Source organism: Sprattus sprattus, assembly GCF_963457725.1.
Source record: "Sprattus sprattus genome assembly, chromosome: 13".
Lineage (NCBI taxonomy): Eukaryota > Metazoa > Chordata > Actinopteri > Clupeiformes > Clupeidae > Sprattus > Sprattus sprattus.
Window position 1 is genome coordinate 18,517,743 of NC_137911.1, and position 24,277 is coordinate 18,542,019.

At 44.0% G+C, this 24,277-nt stretch overlaps 1 protein-coding gene across 1 annotated transcript in view; it reads left to right on the top strand.

Annotated features, from left to right (window-relative positions):
• Positions 1-1,587: 1,587 nt before the first annotated feature.
• fam184aa (family with sequence similarity 184 member Aa) overlaps positions 1,588-24,277 on the top strand; it is a gene marked incomplete at its 5' end in the record, with an annotated part of 28,366 nt that continues 5,676 nt past the window's right edge. Inside the window, 13 exons of the mRNA XM_080849783.1 lie at positions 1,588-1,770; positions 2,729-3,583; positions 3,882-4,017; positions 4,691-4,872; positions 5,863-6,048; positions 7,278-7,400; positions 8,819-8,980; positions 9,595-9,716; positions 13,099-13,249; positions 16,655-16,867; positions 21,256-21,409; positions 21,955-22,082; positions 23,605-23,789. Coding sequence (XP_080705909.1) covers positions 1,588-1,770; positions 2,729-3,583; positions 3,882-4,017; positions 4,691-4,872; positions 5,863-6,048; positions 7,278-7,400; positions 8,819-8,980; positions 9,595-9,716; positions 13,099-13,249; positions 16,655-16,867; positions 21,256-21,409; positions 21,955-22,082; positions 23,605-23,789 — 2,780 coding nt within the window. The remainder of the gene's footprint in view (positions 1,771-2,728; positions 3,584-3,881; positions 4,018-4,690; positions 4,873-5,862; positions 6,049-7,277; positions 7,401-8,818; positions 8,981-9,594; positions 9,717-13,098; positions 13,250-16,654; positions 16,868-21,255; positions 21,410-21,954; positions 22,083-23,604; positions 23,790-24,277) is intronic.

The window sequence follows — 24,277 nt, forward strand, 5'->3', positions numbered from 1 at the left end:
TCACACATGACCAGTAAAAGTCTGTAAATGGGCCTTTAAGGTAGGACTACACGTATATTCCCACCTCGTCATACTACAATTGTAGCAGTAGTATCTGTTGCAATATGATTTTTTTTATTATAAAAGTAGGCCTATATCGGTCATAGTTCCACTGGGAAGTTTAGTAGTGTGTTGGCAAAAGGAATTTCACACTGGCTCAAACAAGTTCCAGTATTGCCCATGACAGGTATGTCTTTCCTCTAAGCTGCTAAAAAAGGAACAAAACCTAAAGGCTGCGAACAGTGCAAAGACTAAAGACGGTATTAAATTCACATACCCCACCTTCTCCAAACAATTGTTTAGAGGGCGTGAGCCTAAGTACTTGAGTAGGCCTTTACTTATTGTGCCCTGGGTGTTTTAGCTTAATGCCCCATACTTTGTGTATTGGGCTGCGTATTTGATGTATCATGGGCTATGTCCAACTTCATAATGATGTCAATGGTCAGGGGTGTGCAGTGTGATTACTTAATGATCATGAAGATATGATTTATGTGGTTCACAAACTAAAGAGTGCATTTTTTGTGTTAACCTTTTAGTTCAAGCGAATACTATTTTCTGCTATGAATAAAGATACATTTAAGACATATAACAAAAACACTAAGTCAAACTACATTTCTATGTATTAGGTAGTTTCTAAACATTGAGTGGAGATTGAATTACAGTGAAACACCAGTAGATGGCATTCGATTCCGAAAATAAAATATTAGGAACACTGCTTGAGACTGCTTTGTCCTGCGGTTTCTCCAACACAAACCCACTGTCACAAACACATTATAGATGTATTATTCCACGACTTTACGAGGATATCCTATATATGATATAATAATTTCACAACTGAAGAAGACATATTCAAAGACTGCCTATACGGTGTATTTAAAACATACAAAACAAACTAAAAAATTCGCATTCATTTCGAAAAGAGATAACTGAAACCATATCATGATAAGTCACAGAAATACCACAGCACTGAACTGACAGACGTGATCTTTCAAAGCCAGCCCAGCTGCTAAGGGCTGCAGTCCCACCGGAGCAATGACGTCATTAGCCAAGAAGTGACCATAGAAATGCCATTTACAGAATCCGGATCGTTGGGCTTAGTTGTTACCCTGGAGCAGGTCTCTTAATTTAGCATTTCTGTTTTTTTCTGTATCTGTACATTTTACGCAAACTGGTGCACTGGATCGGATATTTTGGTCATCCACAAATACAGCGCTAAATCGTTGCAGTTGGCATCCTCCAGGAGAGCTCTTTCGCTCGTCGGGATTTTCATTCTCTGATGTAAATTATTTATGAACCACCGTGGATACATACTTGAGCATCTTCTGTCTGACATGCAATCGAGCGACTACCGGGGCTTAGTAGTAGAGAGTTTGTAAAAATAGTGCAAGGCGCGGAACGGGGAGCAGTGCGGAAAAAACACGACTGTTACATGGGTTGACACAGAGATTACCAGCAGTTAACCAACAGGACACTATGCCTGATGACAGAACGTAACCTCGTTCAAAGGCATCTTTAGCTGCCTGTTGTGACAGCACGGTGGATGTGAAGATGGCGACGGGAGCGGGCTGGCAGCAGCAGTACAGTCCTGCTTCTGGCAATCCCCCTTCAACAACTGGATTAGGGAATAATCCTTCTTCGTCGACAAATGTGTTTTACGAAACTGGTCTCAACATGGAGTACACGCAAGACCTGCATCTGAAAATGAGCAAAAAGATAGCACAACTAACAAAGGTTAGTAGATGGAGTCTGCCTATCAGGGGATGCTGCTTTGTTCGTGCAAGGTGTCGCACCACTATTACGATACCTGTTTTAGTAACTTCGTTATCCATAGGCTAGTCCATACATATTAAGGGCCCTCTCTGTATACATTTAAATAATTTTCATTTTTTTCCAGTCATAATGGCTTCTTAAAACTCGCAGATTTGTGCGCGTAGTCTTGTTTACCAAGCTGTCCTTTCAGTTCTTCAACATGCATTACAATTTCATGAATTCAATTCAAAGTCACATTGGAGAGCATCATTTCATTTGGCTTGAATTAACTATGTTAATTTACCCCACCAGCCCTTATTGATCCATATAAATACCTGCTGAGAGCTGTCTATACCATTAATATAGTGTAAAATGCACCTGCACCTACAGAATAAGACTAAGTGCATAACTGGAGGGTACATAGTGAAACTATTGTCACTAGAACTGTATTCTGCAATCACGATTTTTTTTGTAGATCACTGTGACAGTTGGGGGTGTCATCAGCTTAATCTTCTTATATAACTGAGAGCCAAGTTAATCAATCCGAATCCGCTAATGAGCACATCAGTAAATAAACTAGGTTAATTCACCACTAGGGAATACAGACGATCTCTCTGTCTCCAAAAACAAAATACAAGATATGCAAGATGAAGGTCTAAGCTTCATTTTGCCTGCAGTTTAAAAGCGGAGAGGTTGAGATGGTCCCTACCGATTTAGGATTGCCAGAAATCTCTTGAGACTTGTATCAACAGTACCCCTGAACAGTCACAAACTAGTGTTTTCACACTTACTTGCTGTGAGTGTACTCTGCCTGAAGTATTACTTATTATTCTGGCCATTAGTGATAGACCATACAAATAGGAGCGTGCTGTTTGTTGACGTGCTGCTGTACTGCAGTCAGGTCCTTTCAGTCAATCATTCTGCCTGTTGATTCCTCTAGGTAATTTACGCACTCAACACCAAAAACGACGAGCACGAGGACGCCATCCAGTCCCTCAAGGAGGCCCACGAAGACGAGGTGCAGCACATCCTCTCGGATACGCGCGAGAAGATCATGCAGTACAAGAGCAAGATGGGCGACGACTCCGACCTCAAGCGGCGCCTGCAGTCGCTGGAGGAGTCGGTAGAACTATACGATCACATGAAACGCCAGGCATTGGCCGAGTTCGAGATGTACCGGCAGCGCATGGAAGACACACAGCTATGCACGGAAGCGCAGCACACGCAGCGTGTGGTCAGCATGTCGCGCGAAGTGGAGGAGATGCGCCACGACTTCGAAGAGAAACTGCGCGCCTTTGGGCTGGTGCAGGCTCAGTTCGAGCAGGATAAACGCCGCGCAATTGAGGAGCTGAAGGCCACTCACCGGCAGGAGGTCCAGGAGCTTCTGCAGAGTCAACAGAACCAAACCGCCTCCTCCAGTCTGAACCAGGAGAAGCTGGCCGAGCTGCACCGTGCCGAGGTGGAGGAGCTCATGGACCGGGTTGAGGAGTTAACACAGGAGAAGGTGCAACTAGTGGAGGAGTACGAGGCGAAGCTTACCAAAGCCCAGGCCTTCTACGAGCGTGAGCTGGAGGCAATGAGACGCACGCAGCAGCTCACCTCGGAAAACCTCCTGGCCTGGAAGCGGACTGAGGTGGAGCTCCGTAAGGAGTTCCAGCTCCAGGAGGCTGCCTTGCAAAGGACTCTGGGAAAACTCCGCGTCGAGCTCCAGAGAGCTCAGGAGGAGGGCAGAGAGAACAGGGATAAGACTAACAGACTGCAGGCCTCCCTGAACAGCGCAGAGTGCACAATAAAGGTGAAACTGTATACGCTATTTTGGCAGTGTTATGGTGGTATAGTTGTATAGTATACGTGTACGCAGTAGTACTCATGTTGGTAATGCACTACTATCTCACAGCCCAGAGAATGTGGTTGCTCATTTTCTCAGTGAGGGCATCTGTTCAGTTAAAATAACATCACACACACAATAACATACACACCTCACAGAGGAAACCAGAAGTGTTGGGCAAAAATGATGTTTGAATTCCTATAAACTGTGATGTAACATTGGTGGTGCTATTAAAGGAGACGGGGTAACGTTGTGTGCCTCTCAGGAGTTGCACAAGCAACTGGAGGAGGCGATCCAGGACGGAGAGATCTGGGTGATGCAGCTGAAGGACACAGAGTACGAGCTGGATTCCAGCCGAGACCGCGTGCAGCAGCAGGCCAGGGAGATCCTCCACAAAGCCAGTGAGCCTCTTAAAACCCTTTAAACTCATGTCCATCGACACTGTTGAAACGGGAGGGTTTAGCAGAGGAGAGGGTCCTCCGGCAGCTGGCTGTATGTGATTACTTCACATTTAGTAGCTGACACCTTAATTGAAAGCTACTAGCCCTGGCATGTTAGTAGAAAATGTCTTAGATATTATAAGACCCTGACCATGCAGGACCCATATCTTGTCTTTTTTAATTACTGGTGGGATGGCAATATGCTGAGTTCTAGAGATAATACAAATAGCCATTTTGTTCCTTTAAGATACCAGCTGGGCTGCCCAATCTATCATCAGGCATTTTTAAAAAGAGGCAGCTATTAGGATGACTCACACAAAACAGGTTTTAATATGCCTGGCAAAGTCAGAGAAAATCCTCAAAAGCCAGCAAGGAATATTCTACATTCCCCTTGCACATTTTGGAAGTCATTCATTTTGTATTGATCCCTTCAAGCCAACCAGCCTTTTTAATCTATTATCAGATCCTTGATAATGCTAAGGAGGATGCACACAACATATTTCCTTGTGGGTGTCAGGTAACATGTCGAGGAAATCGTGAAAACAAGGGAAAGGGTCTGCTTCCAAGGGGGATTCATTATTGTAATGTATGCCTTTAAGCCCACCAACCAGCGCTGTCGTTCATGCTCTCGTAGGTCAGATCGGGTCCCTGCAGGCCTCACAGATGAGTCAGGAGGCGACGATCCGTGACCTGGAGTCGGAGCAGAACCGTCTGAGGGAGCGCATCGTGGAGCAGGAGCAAGAGCGCGAGCAGCTGCAGGCTCAGACCAAGAGCCTGGACGAGCAGCAGCGGCAGCATATCCAGGCGCTGGAGAAAGTAGGCCAAACCACGGCGGCACGCTACACCACGCCATGCCACGCCACTGCACACCACACCATGCCACGCTCCTCTGTCTTCCCGTCCCGTGCACAATCTCCGCCTGCTGCTTCTTATTAGAATCACTGTTGGGGTGTGGAGCCTGTCTAGCTGACCCCCTACCCAATTAACAGTGTAATGTGACATCTAGTTATAACTGTTTGTGACAAATGATGGAAATAACCAAGTCATTGGATGTGCAACAGTTTCAACACATTAAGTTAACATTAACGCTGGCATTACATTTTTTATCACAAATCAATTCAATTCAATTTTATTTATATATTACAGAGCCCAGAGACTGAACCCACTAGAGCATGTACTTAGGCGACTTGGCCAAGGGAAAACTCCTTTTTAACAGGAAGAAACCTTGAGCAGAACCTCAGCTCAAAGGGGGGCTCATCCGCTGGGCGCCAGCTGGGTAGGGAGATAGAGATAAAAAAAAGGGTGGAGGGGGGGGGGCAGAAGGGAAGGGAGGAGAGAAGAAGAAGAGAAAATTAGGAGCAAGCAGATGGATTCATACATGTATCAGAGGATACAACATATTAGCACACATGTGGCATGTACACGCCAATGCACACGTGATGTATGCCGAGATATATACATCCATATTTGTGAGGGACAAAAAATTAAGTACTGTAGCCTCTTCTAGAGATGTAAATTGTTAAATGAAGTTTGTTAGCAATATTTGAATTGCATAACCCCTTTTGTGCAGAGTTAGTTTATGATTTCTGAAATGTCCCTGATCTAAAAATGAGAATGGCATTACGTGATGGCACACCTAGACTGCTATTCCCTTTCTATTAAATTGTGATGAGTCCAATAGGACAGACATTTGAAGTGCATTTTCATGCTTTCGCTCTTAGTGCTAGGCATAAGTCACTCCAATATGCACCACCGGAATAGCTTGCTCTTTCAGTCCGCCTCAGTGTCACACCTCTTCTCCCGCAGACCCTGTTGGAGGAGAAGGAGAAGTACGAGTCGGAGCTGGCTCAGGTGAACACCAAGTACGTGGAGGAGGTGGAGCGGCTGAAGGAGACTCAGGCACAGGCGCTGGACGAGCTGACGGAGAAGCACATTGCCATGCAGGAGAAAGCGCTCAACGCCGCCGAAAGGGAGAAGAACCAGCGGCTCGCCGTTAGTATACACAGCCGCACGTTGTGATTGTTTGCCCATTATGAACAATCTACCAAACGTCTGTACACAGTCTATTGGAAATAAGGAATATGAAAAGACTTAGCTAAGGTTTGGTGTAAGGTTTGATGTTAGGGTCAGGTTGTGGTTATGGGTCAGTGGATGGGGAGATGAGCACTGAAACAGACAGTGTTAGTTGACAGTTTCGAGTGAAGGTTGCCAAAATAACTACTGATATTTCACAGTTCACTAATAGCACATTTAAATAAAATCTTACTGTATATATTGCCTATTTCCAGATTAATTATCTAGATAGATGTGCAAACTCGATAGTAAAAGCTCAGCTAATTAACCTCAGAGTCAGTTTATTTGCTGAGCTGAAAGACATTATGTGGGGAATTTTTTTTGAGAAGGTGTTAAAGGCCAAGAGAAAACAGCGCTGTTAGGTGTTAGAAGACAGACACAGGAACAGACTATACCTATGAGGAACTGGGATACTTATTCATGATAATGATTAGTATTAGCAGCAACACATACTCTGGTGAGAAAGATCATTTGGTGGTGACCCACAGTGTCAGGATTGGAGTTGTAAACATGAATCATTGTCTTATAAACAAGCTAACATGCTAACAAGGGTCTTTTGGCGATACAGTTGATGTTGATGTGCTGTGAAGGTATTTCTTACATTTTGTTGCTTGGATGGACGGCAAGTGCGAGTGAAAGGTGTGTTTGACCATATACCATCAAAATGAATTTGAAGACGATACAGAAAGTAGCTGCCTGTTAAAACATGCCCCAAACACGCCAAATTGTTGATTAGTGTCACTGTCCCTGCCTGTCCCACTCTTCGAATTCTTTCCCTTGTGCAACCAAATTCTGTTCATATGCTGGATTTTATACTTTTTGTAAGGACAGTGAATCCAACAAAACGCTCAGTTCCACTGCAGACATCGTTGCCCGTAGAAAATCAATGATAACCAGAGGGAGCACAGACATCAATCATCCTTGTTTTGGCGTGATGTTATTATTCTGTGTCTTTATTGTTGATGCTGTGCTGTTACTGTCGATTCTGTGATGCGAATGTTGATGCAGTGTGCGTTTTTTTGCTGATACTGTGCTGTCGTTGATTCTGTGATGTTAACGTTGATGCAGTGCTGTTGTTGATAATGTGTCATTATTATTGTGGCTGTGATGTTTTTGTTGATACTGTGCTGTTGTTCTCATCCTGGCAGGACATGGGGCAACAGTATGAGATCCGGCGTATGTCGCTGGAGGAACAGAGGAACCACCTGCAGCAGCAGCTGGAGAACCTCCGCGAGGAGCTCAACGCCAAACTCAGCATCGCCAACCAGGAGGCAAGGAACGCTCTCATAACACTCAACACTTACAGGTCTTTCAGGGACAGTCATTACTCCGAACACTTACTGGCTTTTCAGGAATGTTCGCACAATGTTGATCGGAACGATCTGATGGCGCTGGAAATGTACTGGCTTGTCGTGGATGCTCTCCTTTTCCCGATTATAGCCTGTCTATGTGTATTAGTCTTTTCATTTCACCAAAATTAAAAACTTCAACCAAAGCTCTGATATGTACAATTAGGCAGTGAAAGAAAAGGTACTTTTTGATCATCATTTTTTTCGTCATGCTGGTTAACAGAATCAGACAGTTTAGCTCTAAAGACTTAATGGCTTTTCATCTGTGTGCATGAGAAACAGTTATTTGCATTCCATCAAAGTGACAGTAAGATTCAAACAGGGGACTGATATTCAAAATTGAGCAGTGCAGAAAAGATACGTCTGATGTATTTTTGCTTCATTCATGCTCTTCAGTGGAAACTCAGGCGAAAATATCCTATTCCATCTGGGTGGGTTGTGTTGAACACCACCAATGTGTGGATTTTGGATATAAGCATCGCTCTGGTCAAGTATGCCAAAGTCTGATTTATCTATCTGGCAAAAAAATATCACCCTTTACTGGAAGCAGGAGCAAACCTGTGTTATGGGTTAATGCAATTAATCTATCTCGGATATCCTCAAAGTTAGGACATATCCTGACAGGCTTTTAAAAATGTTGGTTTTAAACATTAAACCACTTGAAAGACTCAAACGTCCAGGTAGTCTGATTTAGATTCAATTCTCATTCAGCTTTAAATTAATGTCATCCTTGACGTTAAAGACAAGACTTTTCTTGTCATTTCTATTCAGTTATTGTAGTGTAATTAGAATAGAAGGCAGAATAAGAAAAATCTCTGTTCTTGGCTGCAACAAAATACAGAAAGAGATTGCATTCATCCAACTTCCCACATCTAATGAATTCCCCATATAGGCTACAGGTCACTGCTGCACTTCGTGTTTTATGTATCAGGTCCTTCCCCTGCCTCTGGGTTTTGGATTCTGTATCAGGTCCTTCCCCTGCCTCTGGGTTATGGATGATGCATCAGGTCCTTCCCCTGTCTCTGGGTTATGGATGATGCATCAGGTCCTTCCCCTGTCTCTGGGTTATGGATTATGCATCAGGTCCTTCCCTGGTCTCTGGGATATGGATTCGGCCTGGCTCTTCCCAATTCAGCCTCTTTTTTTTTTACTTCTCTCTGTGAAGCGTCTCTTTTTGTGCAACAGTGCTCCTACATTTCCATTCAGCCATTCCCGCCAGCCGTTTTCGCCCTCAAACTAGTGCCTAAAGAGTTGTATTTTGCATCGGTATAATTCTTCGATCTTTACTCTTAGTCTGTGTAGAATAATGAATTATGACCTCCCATCTCTGTGCCTAGCAGGTGTCTCACCTGCAGGAGCTGGTGAAGGATGGAGAACTTAATTTGCAGTCTGCCCAAGGCCACATCTGCTGTTTTAAGGAGACGCAGGAGAAGCTGCTCATCGAGCTGGACGCCACCAGAGCCAGAGTCCGGGAGACCAGCAACATGCTCACAGACCTCCAGGTAGGAAACAATGACTCAGCATAATTAACACGCCCAGTTAATCCCTTGGGGGTTTTGTAGTTTATTTTTGTGGACAGTTAATGCACAAAATGACTGTCTCTGCATGCTTTGACTGGTGATAAAAACATCAATGGGTTGGGCTGTTTGAAGTGCGAAAGGCCTGGGAAATGGATTAGCCACCATGGCAGAGTAATTAAAAAAGAAATGAGTCCACACGCAGCTTCTGAGGCGACCCAAACGACAGCTATTGTTCCTCTTCTGTGGGTCTTGGCACTCTAAAATGGAGACAGCCTCTCTCAGAGGACTCCATTTTGTCATGAGCGCCGTGGCATCGACTGTGCTCTGTGCGTTGTGGCCATGACTCATTCTGCTTTTTTGCATCCCTTTCTCCCAAACTGAACGCACACACACACACACACACACACACACACACACACACACACACACACACACACACACACAAACAAACACACCTATATATATATTAACACACATATCCACATGCCAACCCACATGCATACACATGCAACCCCACAATAACCCATACCCACATCTGTATTTATTTACAACTGTACACTATACATACACACACACACACACACACCCCCACACAGGAGGAAATCGAGACCGAGAAGCAACAGCACGAGGCCAAGGTCATCTCCATCAAGACCGAGGAGAAGCAGAAGATGGACAAAATGGCAGAGGACCTGGATATGAAGTGGACAGCAGCTCTGAGGTGTGTGTGTGTGTGTGTGTGTGTGTGTGTGTGTGTGTATGTGTGTGTGTGTGTGTGTGTCGTCCCTGCTGCTCATTGCTCACTCCTTCCTGCTCCTGCTCCTGTTCCTCTCCTCTCCTCTGCTCTCCTCCTGGGAGCTCCTAAATAGCGCATCACTGTCTCTCACTGTGCACTCTCTCTCCACAGCACAATCCATGACAAATCCTATAAAGGAGTCGTCCAGGGGGATTAGCATATGCTAATTAGCGGCACTGTGGGTTTAGATTGAATTTTCCAAGTGGTGTAATTACTGACACTTCCTGGTGCTGAACTTTAGGGCACCGGGACTCGCTGCCTCGTCACGCTCCACTCTGACACGTTCTGACACCCACTCACTCCCACACACTCTTTTGAGCTCTTACTGTCTCAGACACTTTCATACTTCACTTGGACTTCTTCTCACTCTTTCAAGTTCTGCTGTTACTGTCTCACAGTCTTTCATACTATCCTTGTGCACTCTCTCACAGACATATTCAGTGATCTCACTCCCTCGCGCTCGATCGCCTTGTGGTTTTACTCTCTTGCACTCTTCTTATCTCACTGTCACATACTGTCACACTCCCACACTGTCATAATCTCACACACTGTCATATTTTAACCTGTCTTCACTACTCCTACTCCTCACGGTGAAAGTATAAGTGCACCCTGAAAAGTGTTTGTTTGTTTTTCTGGCTGTGAACTAAATGATATGACGGAACTGTGATGAAACACATCAAATGGTGCTTTCAAAATGATGCAGTGTTAGGTTCAGAGCGGGGGATGAGCTTACACTGCATTGCTTTTACTCTCTTGCACACCTTCACTCTCTCTCTCTAAATTACAACACACTCACTCATACTCATACTTACTCCCTCTCACTATCTCACTGTCATGTGTTCTGTAAGTGCCACTCATCTCCCACAGCTTTGCTCTCATTCCCTCACAGTTTCACTGTAGTACGCTCTGTCACGCTCTCTCACTGCTCCAGCTCTCACTCTCCTACTCTTAGTGTGTCTAGCAGTCTCTGTTTCTTTCTCCATCACTTCCTGTCTGTATATATTCCGGATCTGGGGCCGTATTCACAAAGCCTTTTATCTTACCACTAGGAGTGCTCCTAACTCGCGCTAAAACCTTTTACGTAGGAGTAATTTCTTAAAAGTGATTCACAACGGCTCTGAGACCTACTCATATTAAGGATAATACCAACTCCTAAGCTTAAGATAAAAACTCCGTTGCTATGGATGACGTCGCTTCTCATGCACGAGTTTAGAAGGGGTGAGGACGGTGATTGGTTGTTGACAGGCTCTCTCATTAAAAACTCATTTGTGACGTCTCTCTAACAATCCCACTATATCGACTGAAAATAAGAGAATAACCTAGGCTTCAAATTAAGTCATATTAAATAGTTATGGACAGTGCAGTCAGCAGAATGCACACGCATGATGACAAGTTTGTGCATCCAACGGGAATGACACTTTGCACGTTAAGAGAAATATAAAGCGATCAATATAAAATATGGCAATTGCATATAATCAAGGCAGTAATAATTAAAGCACCCAGCAAACTGTAAGGCTATTATATTTCCAGCCCTTGACCACTTCAAATATCAGCACATGCGGCCCTTTAAGCCCTCCAATCTTAATTGATCAAAGCGAAACGAACGTGAAACGTATAGCCTAAGCGAAAGCCTACTGGTCCCAGGACCAATAGCCACTGTCACCCCAGCGGCATCCAGCTGGTAAGTTCTCAAAAACCTTCTGCAGACCGCTCTCCGTTGAAATGCACAAGTCATCGGTACATCCAACTGTTGGATGATGTGGGGTCTACAGTGCGTTGATAGTTTGATGAATTAAACGGCTGAATGATGATTCCCAGTGTCGTCATTTGCGTTTTCCGCGAAGCCAAATAGGCTATCTTTATGTTTCCAAACATTTCACTTCGGGACACATCGTTGTTTAAAGGCGTCATTGCATCCCGCGCTAATTCTACGACAATATTAATACCTTCACGGTTTAGGCAATGTCTTTTATCAATTCCAAGTCGGCTGCAGCCATCTTACGATTTTTTGTGAATAGGTCTTAGTGACTTAGGAGTCCTCATGAGGAGTTTTAAGCTGTCCTAGACTTAGGTGCTACTTTTAGGGATAAAATATTTTGTGAATTGCTCTTAGTAACTCCTTAGTAACGCTTTTTCCAGCATGTCTGTTTATACACAGTGTTGCCAGAGCACAAAGAATAATAAAACAACACATTCATTTGTAATATGGAATTTAGGTTAAAAAACACTCACATACCATACACACACACCACATACACACATAATCACACACACACACACAGACCTTTAGAGAAGGTGAAATACAAACATTAGTTTAAGCATCACGAGTAGATGTCAGACTCCCTGTCCTCATGCTATGGCAGGCTGCATCATATTGTGCAGCCAGTGAAGCAGCATGTCCTCCTAATATTTGTGACACTTTATCTGTGTCTTTTAGTGAGGAATTATGTCTGAGAATTGTAAAACAATGTTTAGCTCTTTTGGACACCATGCTTTTATTGTATTGTCCTTTCTCTATGGCAAGACTGTGCTCACATAGCCTGTCCTTGGTAAGGATCTGTCTCTGCTGTGTATCTCTGATGATGATTATATCTCTTTAGTGCCAAGTAGCATTCTAATTTGTGATGTGATTTGGTTTGATTGGAGTGTTCCAAAGAATCTTAGGTCCTTTGGTTCATTCTTGCTTTGATTCTTTATTTGGGTCATTCTCATTTGACTTTAGTAAATGGTGTTATTCTGAGAATCAGAAAATAAACAGTGTGTAAGCTGACTTCAGAACCAACTGACAGAGGAGGCTGGTTTCAGGGCTGATCTCTTGAGTTTGAAGTGCTTAAAATTGCAGTGTATTTTGTGTGTTTAACCCCAATGGGTCTACCTTAATCAGCCCTGCATGCATTTGTGGGTGTTTTCCTTTGAATCTTGAGAATATTTCTACATAATTTGGCACACAGGGACTTTTTGACAGCTAGTGTAGCCTAGCTTACTGAGGGGGCCATAAATCATACATCTGTATAATAGCATGACTATATTATCAAAGATGTTTCACCAGATTCTAATTGGGATTTGTATCTCTCTATATATCTCTGTGTTCTCCCCTGTCTGTCTGTCTGTCTCCCTATCTCTTCCTTTTTCTGCTTTCATCTCTCTCTCTCTGTCTATCTCCTCCTTCTCTCACTCTCTTCTTCCCTCATTTCCTCTCTCTGTCCCTCTATATCTTTCTCCACCTCTCACTTTCTCTGCCTTCGTCCATCTCTCTCCCTCTCTCTCTCTCTCTCTCTCTCTCTCTCTCTCTCTTTCCCTCTCTCAGTGCTGAGCTGGAGTCCCTGCGTGAGGAGTTGGGAGATGAGCACGAGGCGAACCGGCAGGCCACCCTCACTCAGCTCTCCCAGCAGAAGGACCTGGAGATGATGGCCGCCCGCGAGACCTGGCAGAGGAAGGTGGAGGACCTGCTAGAGCAGGTAACCCTCTGCAGACGCTCCCCTCACACAGCATAAACACACCATCCTCTGGGTGTAGCCGGCCTACTCTACTTCATGCCAACACACACATATACGCACGCACTTAAACAGACTCACGCGCGCACAAGCATTTTCTAAGCAAGTCTGACTGGACCCACCAGGTAGTTGTGAAGCCTTTGATTGGCAGAAACTGAAGTGCAGTGCTGGTGACAGACAAAGAACTCTGCAGAGCTATGAGCCCTCTGAGTCAAGCCTGAGAAATAGATGTTACACCCATTTCTGCCTGCCAGTATCGACCAACACAGCACTATTAGCCAGAAAGCCCTCCTCATTTATCTCTGTCAGTGGTGGGTTGAGCATTCGATCCGCTCAGCTTGTATTGGTCCCTCGTGAACAAACACTCATGTCAGATGTTCTTCTTCAAATATCTGAGCAGGATTTTTTTTGGGTGGGGGGGGGGGGGGGGGGGGGGGGGGGGGGGGGGGGGGGGAGTTCCTACACTGATCCGTCTGATGTGCCAATCTCTGTAGGGCCCTTTTGGTCTCCTCTCGGTCTCATTGACATACGTCTGTCTAATTCCTTCTGCCTTGCTGTCAGTCCTCACAGACTCATCACCATCTCTCCAAGCGTTAGAGGCCATGTAACAGAGGCTGCTTTGCTGAAATGTCTGACAGGCCCGACATGGGCTCTGTAAAGTGCTTTGAGACATTCTTCATTGTAATGGTGCTATTTAACCAGAAACATTTAAAATTAACCTTAATTAACTTAAACTTTATTTTCCATTCAAAATCTGGTATAGCAGTCTGTTGTCTCTTGTTTGGTCCTGTGTATACCTCTTAGGTCCTCAAAAAAGTTATATCACATGAAATGTGAAGAGGAAAAGTGGGACAATTGTGCATAAGTTTGTCATAGTGTCAAAGTAAGCACATATCAAGAGGTTTCACTGGTTTTTGCCACTAGCATCTCGTTAGTGATTAGCAATTGTTCCGTTATGCTGTTTTAAGTAGATTTTTAAATGTGTCAAGCCAATGTTACTGAGTGGCGTTTTAAAGCAAGAAGTCCCAAATGCTGCCGCATTTATTTTTATTACTTATTTTGCCATATATAACACATATCCTTTGTGTTGTCAGCACATGTATCTCCCAGTGAAGCTGAGAGATTTGTATAGGCCCAGCAGGACACAGGCCTAGCGTAGTCCTAAGTAAATGTGGAGGTTTTTGCAGTCTGGTTTCATAGAAGTGGTTCTCTATGTCCAGTTATTAATTTGAATCTTCTTTAGGGCAATTGAGGGAATAGGTTGGATTCATATTTCATAAGATTTTGACAAATTGTGAATATTTGATTTAATATCTAGATCTCATTTAAAACCCATCATTGTATTGTCCTCTGGATATGTTAATTAATAATGCAAACCAATTGCTCACTTTTGTAAAAAAAACAAAAAATGTGGGTCCCTTGTAAAGAGCTTGAATGGAATAGTGGAGAATAGTTTTTTTTAGTAATTATTTTCTCCATTGTGTGTGTGTTTGTGTGAGTGTATGTTCGTGCATGTGTGTGTGTGTGTGTGTGTGTGTAGATATTTGCAAGTGTGTGCATCATGCCTGTAGAGAGAGCAATAATAGTGCAATATAAATTCTTCTTCTCTGCTTCCTCCCTGCCTTTCTATTACTCGCGCTGCTATAATGCCTTGAGCCGAGTACACTCCCCCCCCCCCCCCCCCCCCCCCCCCTCTCTCTCTCTCTCCATCTCTCTCTCTCTCTTACCCGCTCTCTTTAATCTGCAGAGACAAAATTTCCCAGGGCCTTAAAGATTCCCTCAGTGTAGGTGAGCTCATCTGTTCGCCTTTCGAACAGCTAGAGACGCGTCCGACGCGTGCGCTAGTGCGTTAGCAGGCTAACATGTTCTCTGCTCTTCCTCCCCATCTTTCCTTTTGTTTTTAGACCCTGACTCTGCGCTTGAGATAAGGATTTGTTTTCCTATTCCTTTGAGTTTATTTGCTCTATTTGTTAGAACTGCGGCAGCTCTCTCATGTTCGCCAGACTCTAATCTTGGCTCCATCTTATTTCAGATTGTATTAGGATCAAATAAATGTTTCTTCTTCTTCTTTTTCTTCTTCCTCCTGTGCGCTCTAGCTTGCTTGTGTAGGCTAGACTGTTGGGATTACTTTCCTGCGGTTTGTCTTGTAGTGTGTGAAACATGGCCTGTTACTGAGTGCTGTTTGTAATAAATCACTGGCAAAGCCTCACTGTCAAAGACCACCTGCCATGCACATGCTAAGGTGCCCTGGACTGATTTTCCTCAGGAGTTCTGTTAACATGCTCTCAGCTGTTGCTAAAGGCCACCCCAGCTGTTAGTTTGATGTTTTTGTTGATGGTTTTTTTTTTTCTAATGAAAAATCAACTCAGTCAAGCTCAAACAAATGTTGTGTTTTTAAAAAGGCACCTGTGATGTTTGTCTTATGTTAAGCTGCCAGTTTAGCTGCAGGCTCCCAAAAGACAAAGAAAAGAAAAAAATGGTAGGAAGTGTTTCTGATGCCATTGGGCCGCTGTGCTCATGTCTGTATGGAAAACTCACTTGTATTTCTGTAAGCTTTTATTTTTGCTGTGCTCTCTGAACACTTGAAAAAAAATCAAGCTAGCATTTTCATTATAAATACTTGGGTGTAATGATAGATCAGCTTTTATCCTGGAAAGACCACTTTGAATTTATCTGTGAATTTATTAATTTATTCCTAATTCATTTTTATACAAGTTTTCTACAGTGTCGTAACACTACATGGTACAAGTGGTTATCCACTACTTTAAGGTCAAAACTGTTCCACCAAGATTGTAGGCCAACATCTTGAGAAGCTCTATGAATCATATTACCTCTATGGAACATATTAAGGCTGGTCAACAACATTGTCTCTGATCCCAACCATGTCCTGAATAGTGAATACGAATTGTTACCATCAGAGATACATGGTTCCGCCATTTTAGAGGGTAAGATTAAAAATCTCTTCGGTGCACCAGTCAATCCTGAAACTAAATATGGAGCTTAATCCCAGAGCTTAATCCAAAACCACATGTATGTTGAATGGAAGGTTGTTTTTTGTGATTATAATTTAGGTTAGGTTATATTTATGTGTTTTTGTATTTTGTCCTAATTTTGTACTCATCATCATCATCAACATCAACATGAACATCAACATCATTATGAACATCTATCATCCATATTGCACTGTTAAATGGACTGTTCTCTTTCTCTCTCTCCATCTCCCTTTCTGTATTTCTCTTTTTATCTAATTTCTCTATCTCTCCCCCATTCTCTTGCCCTCTCTCCTTTTCTCTCCCCCTTTCTTTCTTGCTTTCTCTCTTATTGTCTATTTCTCTCTCTCTCTCTCTCTCTGTCCATCCCGTCTCTCAGATCTCTCTGCTGAAGCAGAGTCTGGAGCTGCAGCTCTCCCAGTCCAAGAGTGCCCTGCAGCAGATGCAGTCCAAGTTTGCCCAAGAGCGGGAGCACCTGGCCCAGGAGATGCAGGAGATGACACTGGACCACCAGCACCGTGAGCGCCGCCTACAGGAGGCCCACTGCATTGCTGTGCGGACCATGGAGGAAGCCCGCCAACGCAAACTCAGGGTATGTTATAGTCACTATCACTGAATCATAGGCAACCTCAGGGTATGTCATGCTCACATTAGTTTAGCTAACCTAAGGCAATCTGAGGGTACATTATGCTAACCAAAGCTTGGCTAACCTCAGGGTATGCTAAAGTTACAAAAGCTTAGTTACAAAGCTTGGCTAACCTCGGGGTACGTTATTGTCACAAGGCCTTATCTACCCTAAAGGCAGAGTTTAGCTAACTTAAGGCTGGGTAACTGGGTGGTTAGCCAGCATGAAGGTTAAACCAGGTCTCTAAAGAGTGACAAATCCCCGACGACGCCCCCGACACGCCCACATTTAACTCGCCCCGCCCCTGCCGTATGCCCTTGATGGGCACAGGAGTTCTCTTGGCTGCAGATAGAGCACCAGTATACTCATTTGTTTTTTACTTGACATCATTGAAAGACAGATGCAATGATTAATGCATCCATGGCCAGGATATTTATAACATGCTAGTATGCCTAATGAGTTCGCAATTCACAACTTTACCAGGCGTGAAGTAGCCTCGGAATCTGAATATAATGTTCAAGCAAACACATTTACAAAAAATAATGCCCATAACATCATTGAATATTAAGGTCTGCCTAATATTCGTTAGAATTGAAGGCTATATATATTTTTTATAGGCCTAATCGAATTTATTATAGCCTATTAACGAAGTTCGGAGTCAAATCTATAGTGAAAAGGCAGGCTGTAGCCTCAAACTGTGTTGGCTACAAACACTCATTAAAAACTGATGCTAATTATCTGGGAAAAATTCTCTAACTGCAGTCAAGTTGTCATTGCTTGTATCAAACCATTGTGAATTTGTCGTAACATTAAAACAGTGGTTTCCTCAGGTGAACGAAACTTTTGGAAGATCAAATGCCAGGATGCTTTATTTTCATTGGTTGCTGGATTAAATCTAACCCAGATACAACAGATACAAAAGATTTTTTTTCTGATTGGCTATTCCAGGGGATTCGGGAAGACGTGCTTGATTCCTCCATGGTGAGGCAGCGCGGCCAGGTCATGTTTGCACGCTGCGGCACATTAAATAGCCTAGAGGTTTTTTTCAGCGTGAGAAATACGATGTGTGGCGGGAGTGCGTGATTAAAGACCGAAATGAGTGACTGGCACGCTCAATGCGTGACACTTGAGAGCCCTGATATACTATACTAATCAGAGTTTACCGACTACATTAAGCTTAAGTATAGCCAATATTAAGGTACACTATGCTTACCAACATTACCTAACCTGTATAATAAGCTTACCAGGATCAGTTAGTAGCGTACTAACCTCAGGGAACAGAAAGCTGATTAAAGTTTACCAGCCTCAAGTAAAAAAAAAAAATAATAATAATGATCTGTGCATATTAGCATCATGGGATCTAATACATATTGATGCCCATCAGCCTGAGGATATTGAATCCAGGGCCCTCTGATGTACAGTCATACAAACAGACATGGATGGCAAATGCAATGCTAAACCTGGATCTTAGAGCCTGTGTATACTTTTTAACACAGTAATGAGGACATTTAATGAAGCAATGATTAGTACACATTAAAGCTAGATGACAGTAGTGAATAACAGTCTTTATTCTGGCTTGTCCCCAGACTGTGCCTGCATGGCATGCCATTAAATGAGTGCTCCTGCATGCACTCATCCTAGACCTGCAGAGAGAGAGTGAGTTGCTATTTTTGGGCCCCAGAGGCTGTGAGATGGGCGTGATGATTCAGACGATGTTCATTTGAGTCATGGGATGAGCTCACGGTTTTCAGCTGATACAGATGGCATTTTCTTTGTTTTTCTTTCTCATCTGACTTTTATCAAAAGTGGCTATTTATGCTTCAAGTGCCTGTTTGACACTGATCTAGAAAACATGAGATAGCATCTGACTCTTCAATGGATCTGATCCAGTCATAGCATCGATGCAGGATGTAGCCATTCCAGAACCCAAATACCATCTGATTCTGACCTGTAGCTAAACTGGTAGAGCAAGGCGCTAAAAACATCAAAGTCAAGGTGCTAACAACATCAAGGTAATGGCGCTAACAACCCCAGGGTCATGGGCTCAGTCCCCAAGGAGTACACACACCGATGAAAATGTAAATCTACATGGAGACTGTAAAGTCGTGCTTTTGGATAAAAAAAAAACATGAATATAAACGGTTCACTGTACATTTCACCTCCATCCGTACATGTCTCAGAGTGTCTGTCCTCCCTGAATGATTGTCATCATCACTGTCTCTCCATCCCCCCCCCCCGTCAGCCTCACCTCCAACAACCCACCCCCACTCCACAGTGCAGTGGGACTCATTCTCCTCACCCCGCTGCTCTTGTCACTCTCTGGATGCTGCCACCCCACCACATTGTCTGCCTTCACCCCAGTACGACGAAGTAACTCCAGCGACTCAGCCGTGGCCCAAGGGCCCAGTGCCGAATTCATGGTAAATGTAATGTTTTGTACTTAAAATGATTCAATTTGCTGTTCAAGAAGTTGTGGAGTTGGATGTGTTGAGCTTTACTCAGAAGATGGATCTCACTTGAAAATTATGATTTGTTGTTAATATGGATCTTATTCGAAAATCATAAGTTCTTTGTGTCTCTGACAGTTAGTGTGCGGTTTTCTTAAAGCCTTCAGTGTGTTAAAGGGGATTTTTTTAGTTCTTGACTGCTATGATTCAGAATTTAAGATCTCATTGGAAAATCATGATTTGTCGCTGTCTCTCGTGGTAAAAGTGATAAAGCATTCGGTCTTTACTGCTTTCGGTGGCTCAGATATGCTGCTTTTGAGCTGGCCTGGGCTAGTGGAGGACTAGTTCTAGGCTGGTATGACTCAGAGTATGGATCTTGAGAACAGTAATTTGTCATCTTTTATCAGGTCCATTTATGTCGCTCATGAAAAGATTACATTTCGACTAATTCCTTGTTTCCATGTATCAGTTCCAGCCCACTGTTGTCAGTCATGAATAGATCATATTACGTCTCATTATGTGTCTTATTTGTCTGCTCCATCACTGTCAGTCCTCGATAGATTCAATTCAATTCCCTTTCATTTATTTATTTATTTATAAAGCACCATCAACAATCGGCATTGTTTCAAGGCACTGTAAAGATCCCAAGGCCTAAACCAAGATAACATGGAGGCCCACCCAGTAACATAGTTCAGGCAAATATCTCCACTGGATTTTTCTTTGAAATTTCAAAACATTGCTATGACAGACGTGACAGCCCATCACCCGTACAGTGTCTGGCAGATGCTACGCTGGAGATTGTTTCCACCTCTCAACCTCCTTTTCCTCTGCCGTCAGGGTTTGCTGTGGTATATTTAGACTCCATCCAGAACAAGGCCTTTAGAGCAGAGCATTGTGCATAAGCTAACGTGACCTCACCCCCAACGCGTCCCCCCCCCCCGCCTCCTTGCCATGCAAGCCTGGCCAAGAGAGCGGCCTCCTTTTTAAGCTTCTTTCTCCGTCCTCAGGATTACTGATAAATAAATAAACAAAGTTGCGCTCTTCCATCAGGAATCCCAGTGTGTTAGAGCGTGAATGTGTCTAATGGCACAGCCAGCTTTTCTGAGCTTTTCTGCAGTTCAGGAGAGGGGGGTGGTAGCGTTGACAGGGTAGTGGGTAGCGTTGACAGGGTAGTAGGGGGGGGGGGGGGGTGTCAGAGGCCGGCAGGTATGAATGGGGAATGAGAAAGAGGCAGTGATGAGGCAGAGATGTAGCTGAAAGGGAGGCCCCGCTGGGCCGTATTATGGTGTCATGGGGAGCCGAGGCTGCTGCCGTGCCACGCAGCAGAGTATCAGAGACAAGCACTTTCTAAGAAATTCATTTTAGATTGATTGTGTCATTGTGTGTGTGTGAGAGAAAGAGTGCATGTGTGTGTGTGTGTGTGTGTGTGTGTGTGTGTGTGTGTGTGTGTGTGTGTGTGTGTGTGTGTGTGTGTGTGTGTGTGTGTGTCTGTATGTATGTGTGTGTGGTCATGTGTCATGTCATCTGGTGAATCAGTTTTGTGTTCACCTGCTTGTGTCAGCAGGGGTGCAAGAATCTGTGGTCCACAGAGCCATTTATTTTCTTCTCTGCTTGCACTGAATGCAATCTATGTGTGCTGTGTGTCTGTGAGTGTGCCTGTGTGAATGCTCTCTGGATGTGTGTGGCTGTATTATCTGTGTGATTTATATACGTCTGTGTTGTGTGTGTGGACTATGAAGGTGTGTGTTGCATGTCTGTGTGTGTGTTATGACTGGGTCTGTGTGTGTATGTTATGACTATGAGTGTGTATGTTATGACTATGCACTATATGTGTGAGCATCTATAATGCCTGTGTGTGTGTGTGTGTGTGTGTGTGTGTGTGCGGTGTGTGTGTGTGTGTGTGTGTAGGAGCTGGATGAGCGTACGAAGCAGGAGCAACACGGGGAGCTGCAGGCTCTGAGGGAGGCGCACAGGCAGACGCTGGAGATCCTGCGGCAGCAGTCTGAGCAGGAGCTGCAGACGCTCCGCTTCGAGCTCGAGGACGAGGGCAAGGCCATGCTGGGTGCGGACCATACCGCTGTCTCACTTTCTCAGTTCTGTCTCACTCCTGTCCCACTCCTGTCTCATTCCTGTCCCAGCACTGTCTCACTCCTGTCCCAGCACTTTCTCACTCCTGTCTCACACCTGTCTTAGCGCTGTCTCACTCCTGTCTCACACCTGTCTTAGCGCTGTCTCACTCCTGTCTCACACCTGTCTTAGCGCTGTCTCACTCCTGTCTCACACCTGTCTTAGCACTGTCTCACTCTTGTCTCACACCTGTCTTAGCGCTGTCTCACTCCTGTCTCACACCTGTCTTAGCACTGTCTCACTCCTGTCTCATTCATCCCGTATCTATCCTTATCTCAGTCCTCTCCAATTACTTCTTGCTTCAATCTCACTCTTCTTATATCTGTCCCTGTATCCTGTTATATTGTGCAGTTTTCTTTACTGTAACATTTTTGTAGTTTACTTCTAGGGTACTGTTTTCGTTTGTTTATAGTCTGCTTTTTCATGCTTTTTGAGCTGGTAGCATGATCGTGGTGCATTACTATCCCCTTTGTCCCGCAGCATCCCTGCGTTCGGAGCTCAATCACCTGCATGCCACAGCTATCGAGCACCTGAGACAAGTCCACCAGCAGGAGCACAAGGCTGCCAAGGTGGAGCTGGAGAACACTCTGGAACAAAGCAAGAACATTGTGAGTAGATCTATTTTTCAACCATATACTATATTTTATTGATATCAGCAACAGCAGCAGACACAATTGGAAAGACCCACAATGTTGCGTGGCTTGAAGCTGCTGCGAAAAGTAGAATTTTTTATATTCTGAGAGCTATCACTGAAATAGATCCTCTCAGACAAATCAATGTAGAGCTATCGAGCTCTCCTGGGCTCTCATCAGCATAGAGACCACCGCCTGGGTGTATTAAAGTATCAGACAATTTCCAATGAGATGAGCATGTCTGTCTGCCAATTATATTGTGTGTGTGTGTGTGTGTGTGAGTGTGTGTGTGTGTGTGTGTGAGTGTGTGTGTGTGTGTGTGTGTGTGTGTGTGTGTGTCTGTCCATAACACATTGAAGGGACTGGTTGGGCGTTTGAAATGGAAATTAGTGAAAAGCCTAATAGCAGCCTTCCATTAAAGCTTGTGCATCTATACATTATGCAGCTGAATTCAGTATTTCATGACTAAAATGGGTGGGCTCAGCCTTTGTCTTTGAGTGTTTATGTCTGTCTGTCTGTCTGTCTGTCTGTCTGTGTGTGTGTGTGTGTGTGTGTGTGTGTGTGTGTGTGTGTGTGTGTGTGTGTGTGTGTGTGTGTGTGTGTGTGTGTGTGTGTGTGTGTGTGTGTGTGTGTGTGTGTATCGGTGTGTGTGGGCAGTCTGTTCCAGTAAACGGAATTCTCTAATATGCACATCAGAGAATTCCTCCTCAAGAAGCGTGTTTGTTTGTTGTGGAACGCCTGAAATAAACGAGTGCTCATGGGTGTTGTGTATCATAATCGTGGGCTTTTATGCATGAGACGAATCCATCGAGATGTCTGCCTGGATGAAGTTAATAAGAACGAAACCAACCTAATTTTTCTCCAGTTCCTAAATTCAAATGGTGGGCTTTCTGCCAGACTAGAGAAAGAACATGAGGAGGATCTGAAAACGGACAGGAACTGATATGTCAAAACCAGACGATTTCATTAAGCCACAACACAGTTTCATCATAGATTATCCTTTGCGCCACAGGGAATGAAAAGGGTTCCTTTGATAAGGCGTAGGATAAGGTACTGACGATTTCTTTCGCCGCAATCTTATATTCAGGTTAGAACTCTCTCTTTATTTCTCTCTTTCTCTCTCTCCCTCTCTCGTACAGGCTCTCCCTCTTTATCTTGTTCTCTCCTTTCCTTTCATGTATATCCCTCTCTAATTTATACTATAGCACAATGGTGTGCTTTTTAATGTAACCCAGTTCAATATTTTGTAAGCCTCGGGGGCTGGAAAGGAGATCTGCCATTGCTTTTGGTGAGCAGATTCTGTAACAGCCTAATTAAATTAACCTGTGCACAGATGACTGGACTCCTCCACTCGTTATATTCATGGACAGATTTAGACGTTCAGTCATGCGTCTGTGAAACGAGTTTGCGACCGGCCGGAGCAGGGTCAGGGGATGTGAGTTTGTGATGATGGTGTGATTCTGTCTCATTTGTTCTGCACGTGTGGTGCATTCGGCAGGAGGAGGAGCTGTTCGGGCAGGTCTCTGACCTGCAGAAGGAGGTGACCTGCCGGAAGAAACGCATCGTGGACCTGGACCGCGAGATCCACTCGCTGAACGAGACCATCAGCACACTCACCAAGGAGCTGGAGCTCAAAGGCAAAGAGGTGCTGCGCATTCGTAGCGAGGCCAACCTGCAGATCAGGTGAGACATCCAACATCTGGTCCAAACCACTCTACTCCCCACTTTTATTTAATTTATCCAACAGCAAATTTAGATTATATTAATGTATTATATTCATATTCATATCCATATTATGGAGATTAAAATGCCACAGGTCCCAACAGCAAGTAATTTACCCCCAGGCCTCTCAGCGTACTTGCTATTACTTTGAGTTGCCACTAAAGAGTACCGTGAAAGTTAAAGGAGTACCCTCACACTGCTGCTAATTATATCCAACTGGACACATGAATCACACAGTGTGCCAACCTTGCGATAAGTCCTTATCAGTCAATTTCAGTCAATTTCAGCTCATTACATTTTCACTGGACACAAGGCTGCATATTTTTTTTCCCCGGTACATAGGTCTTAAGTCGACTTCAAAACAGCAAAGAATACTTTCATTTCTTACAAGGGGAATTACTGTCAGAGCATATATAATTCATAAACAGTTTGATGTGAAAGACCAGGGA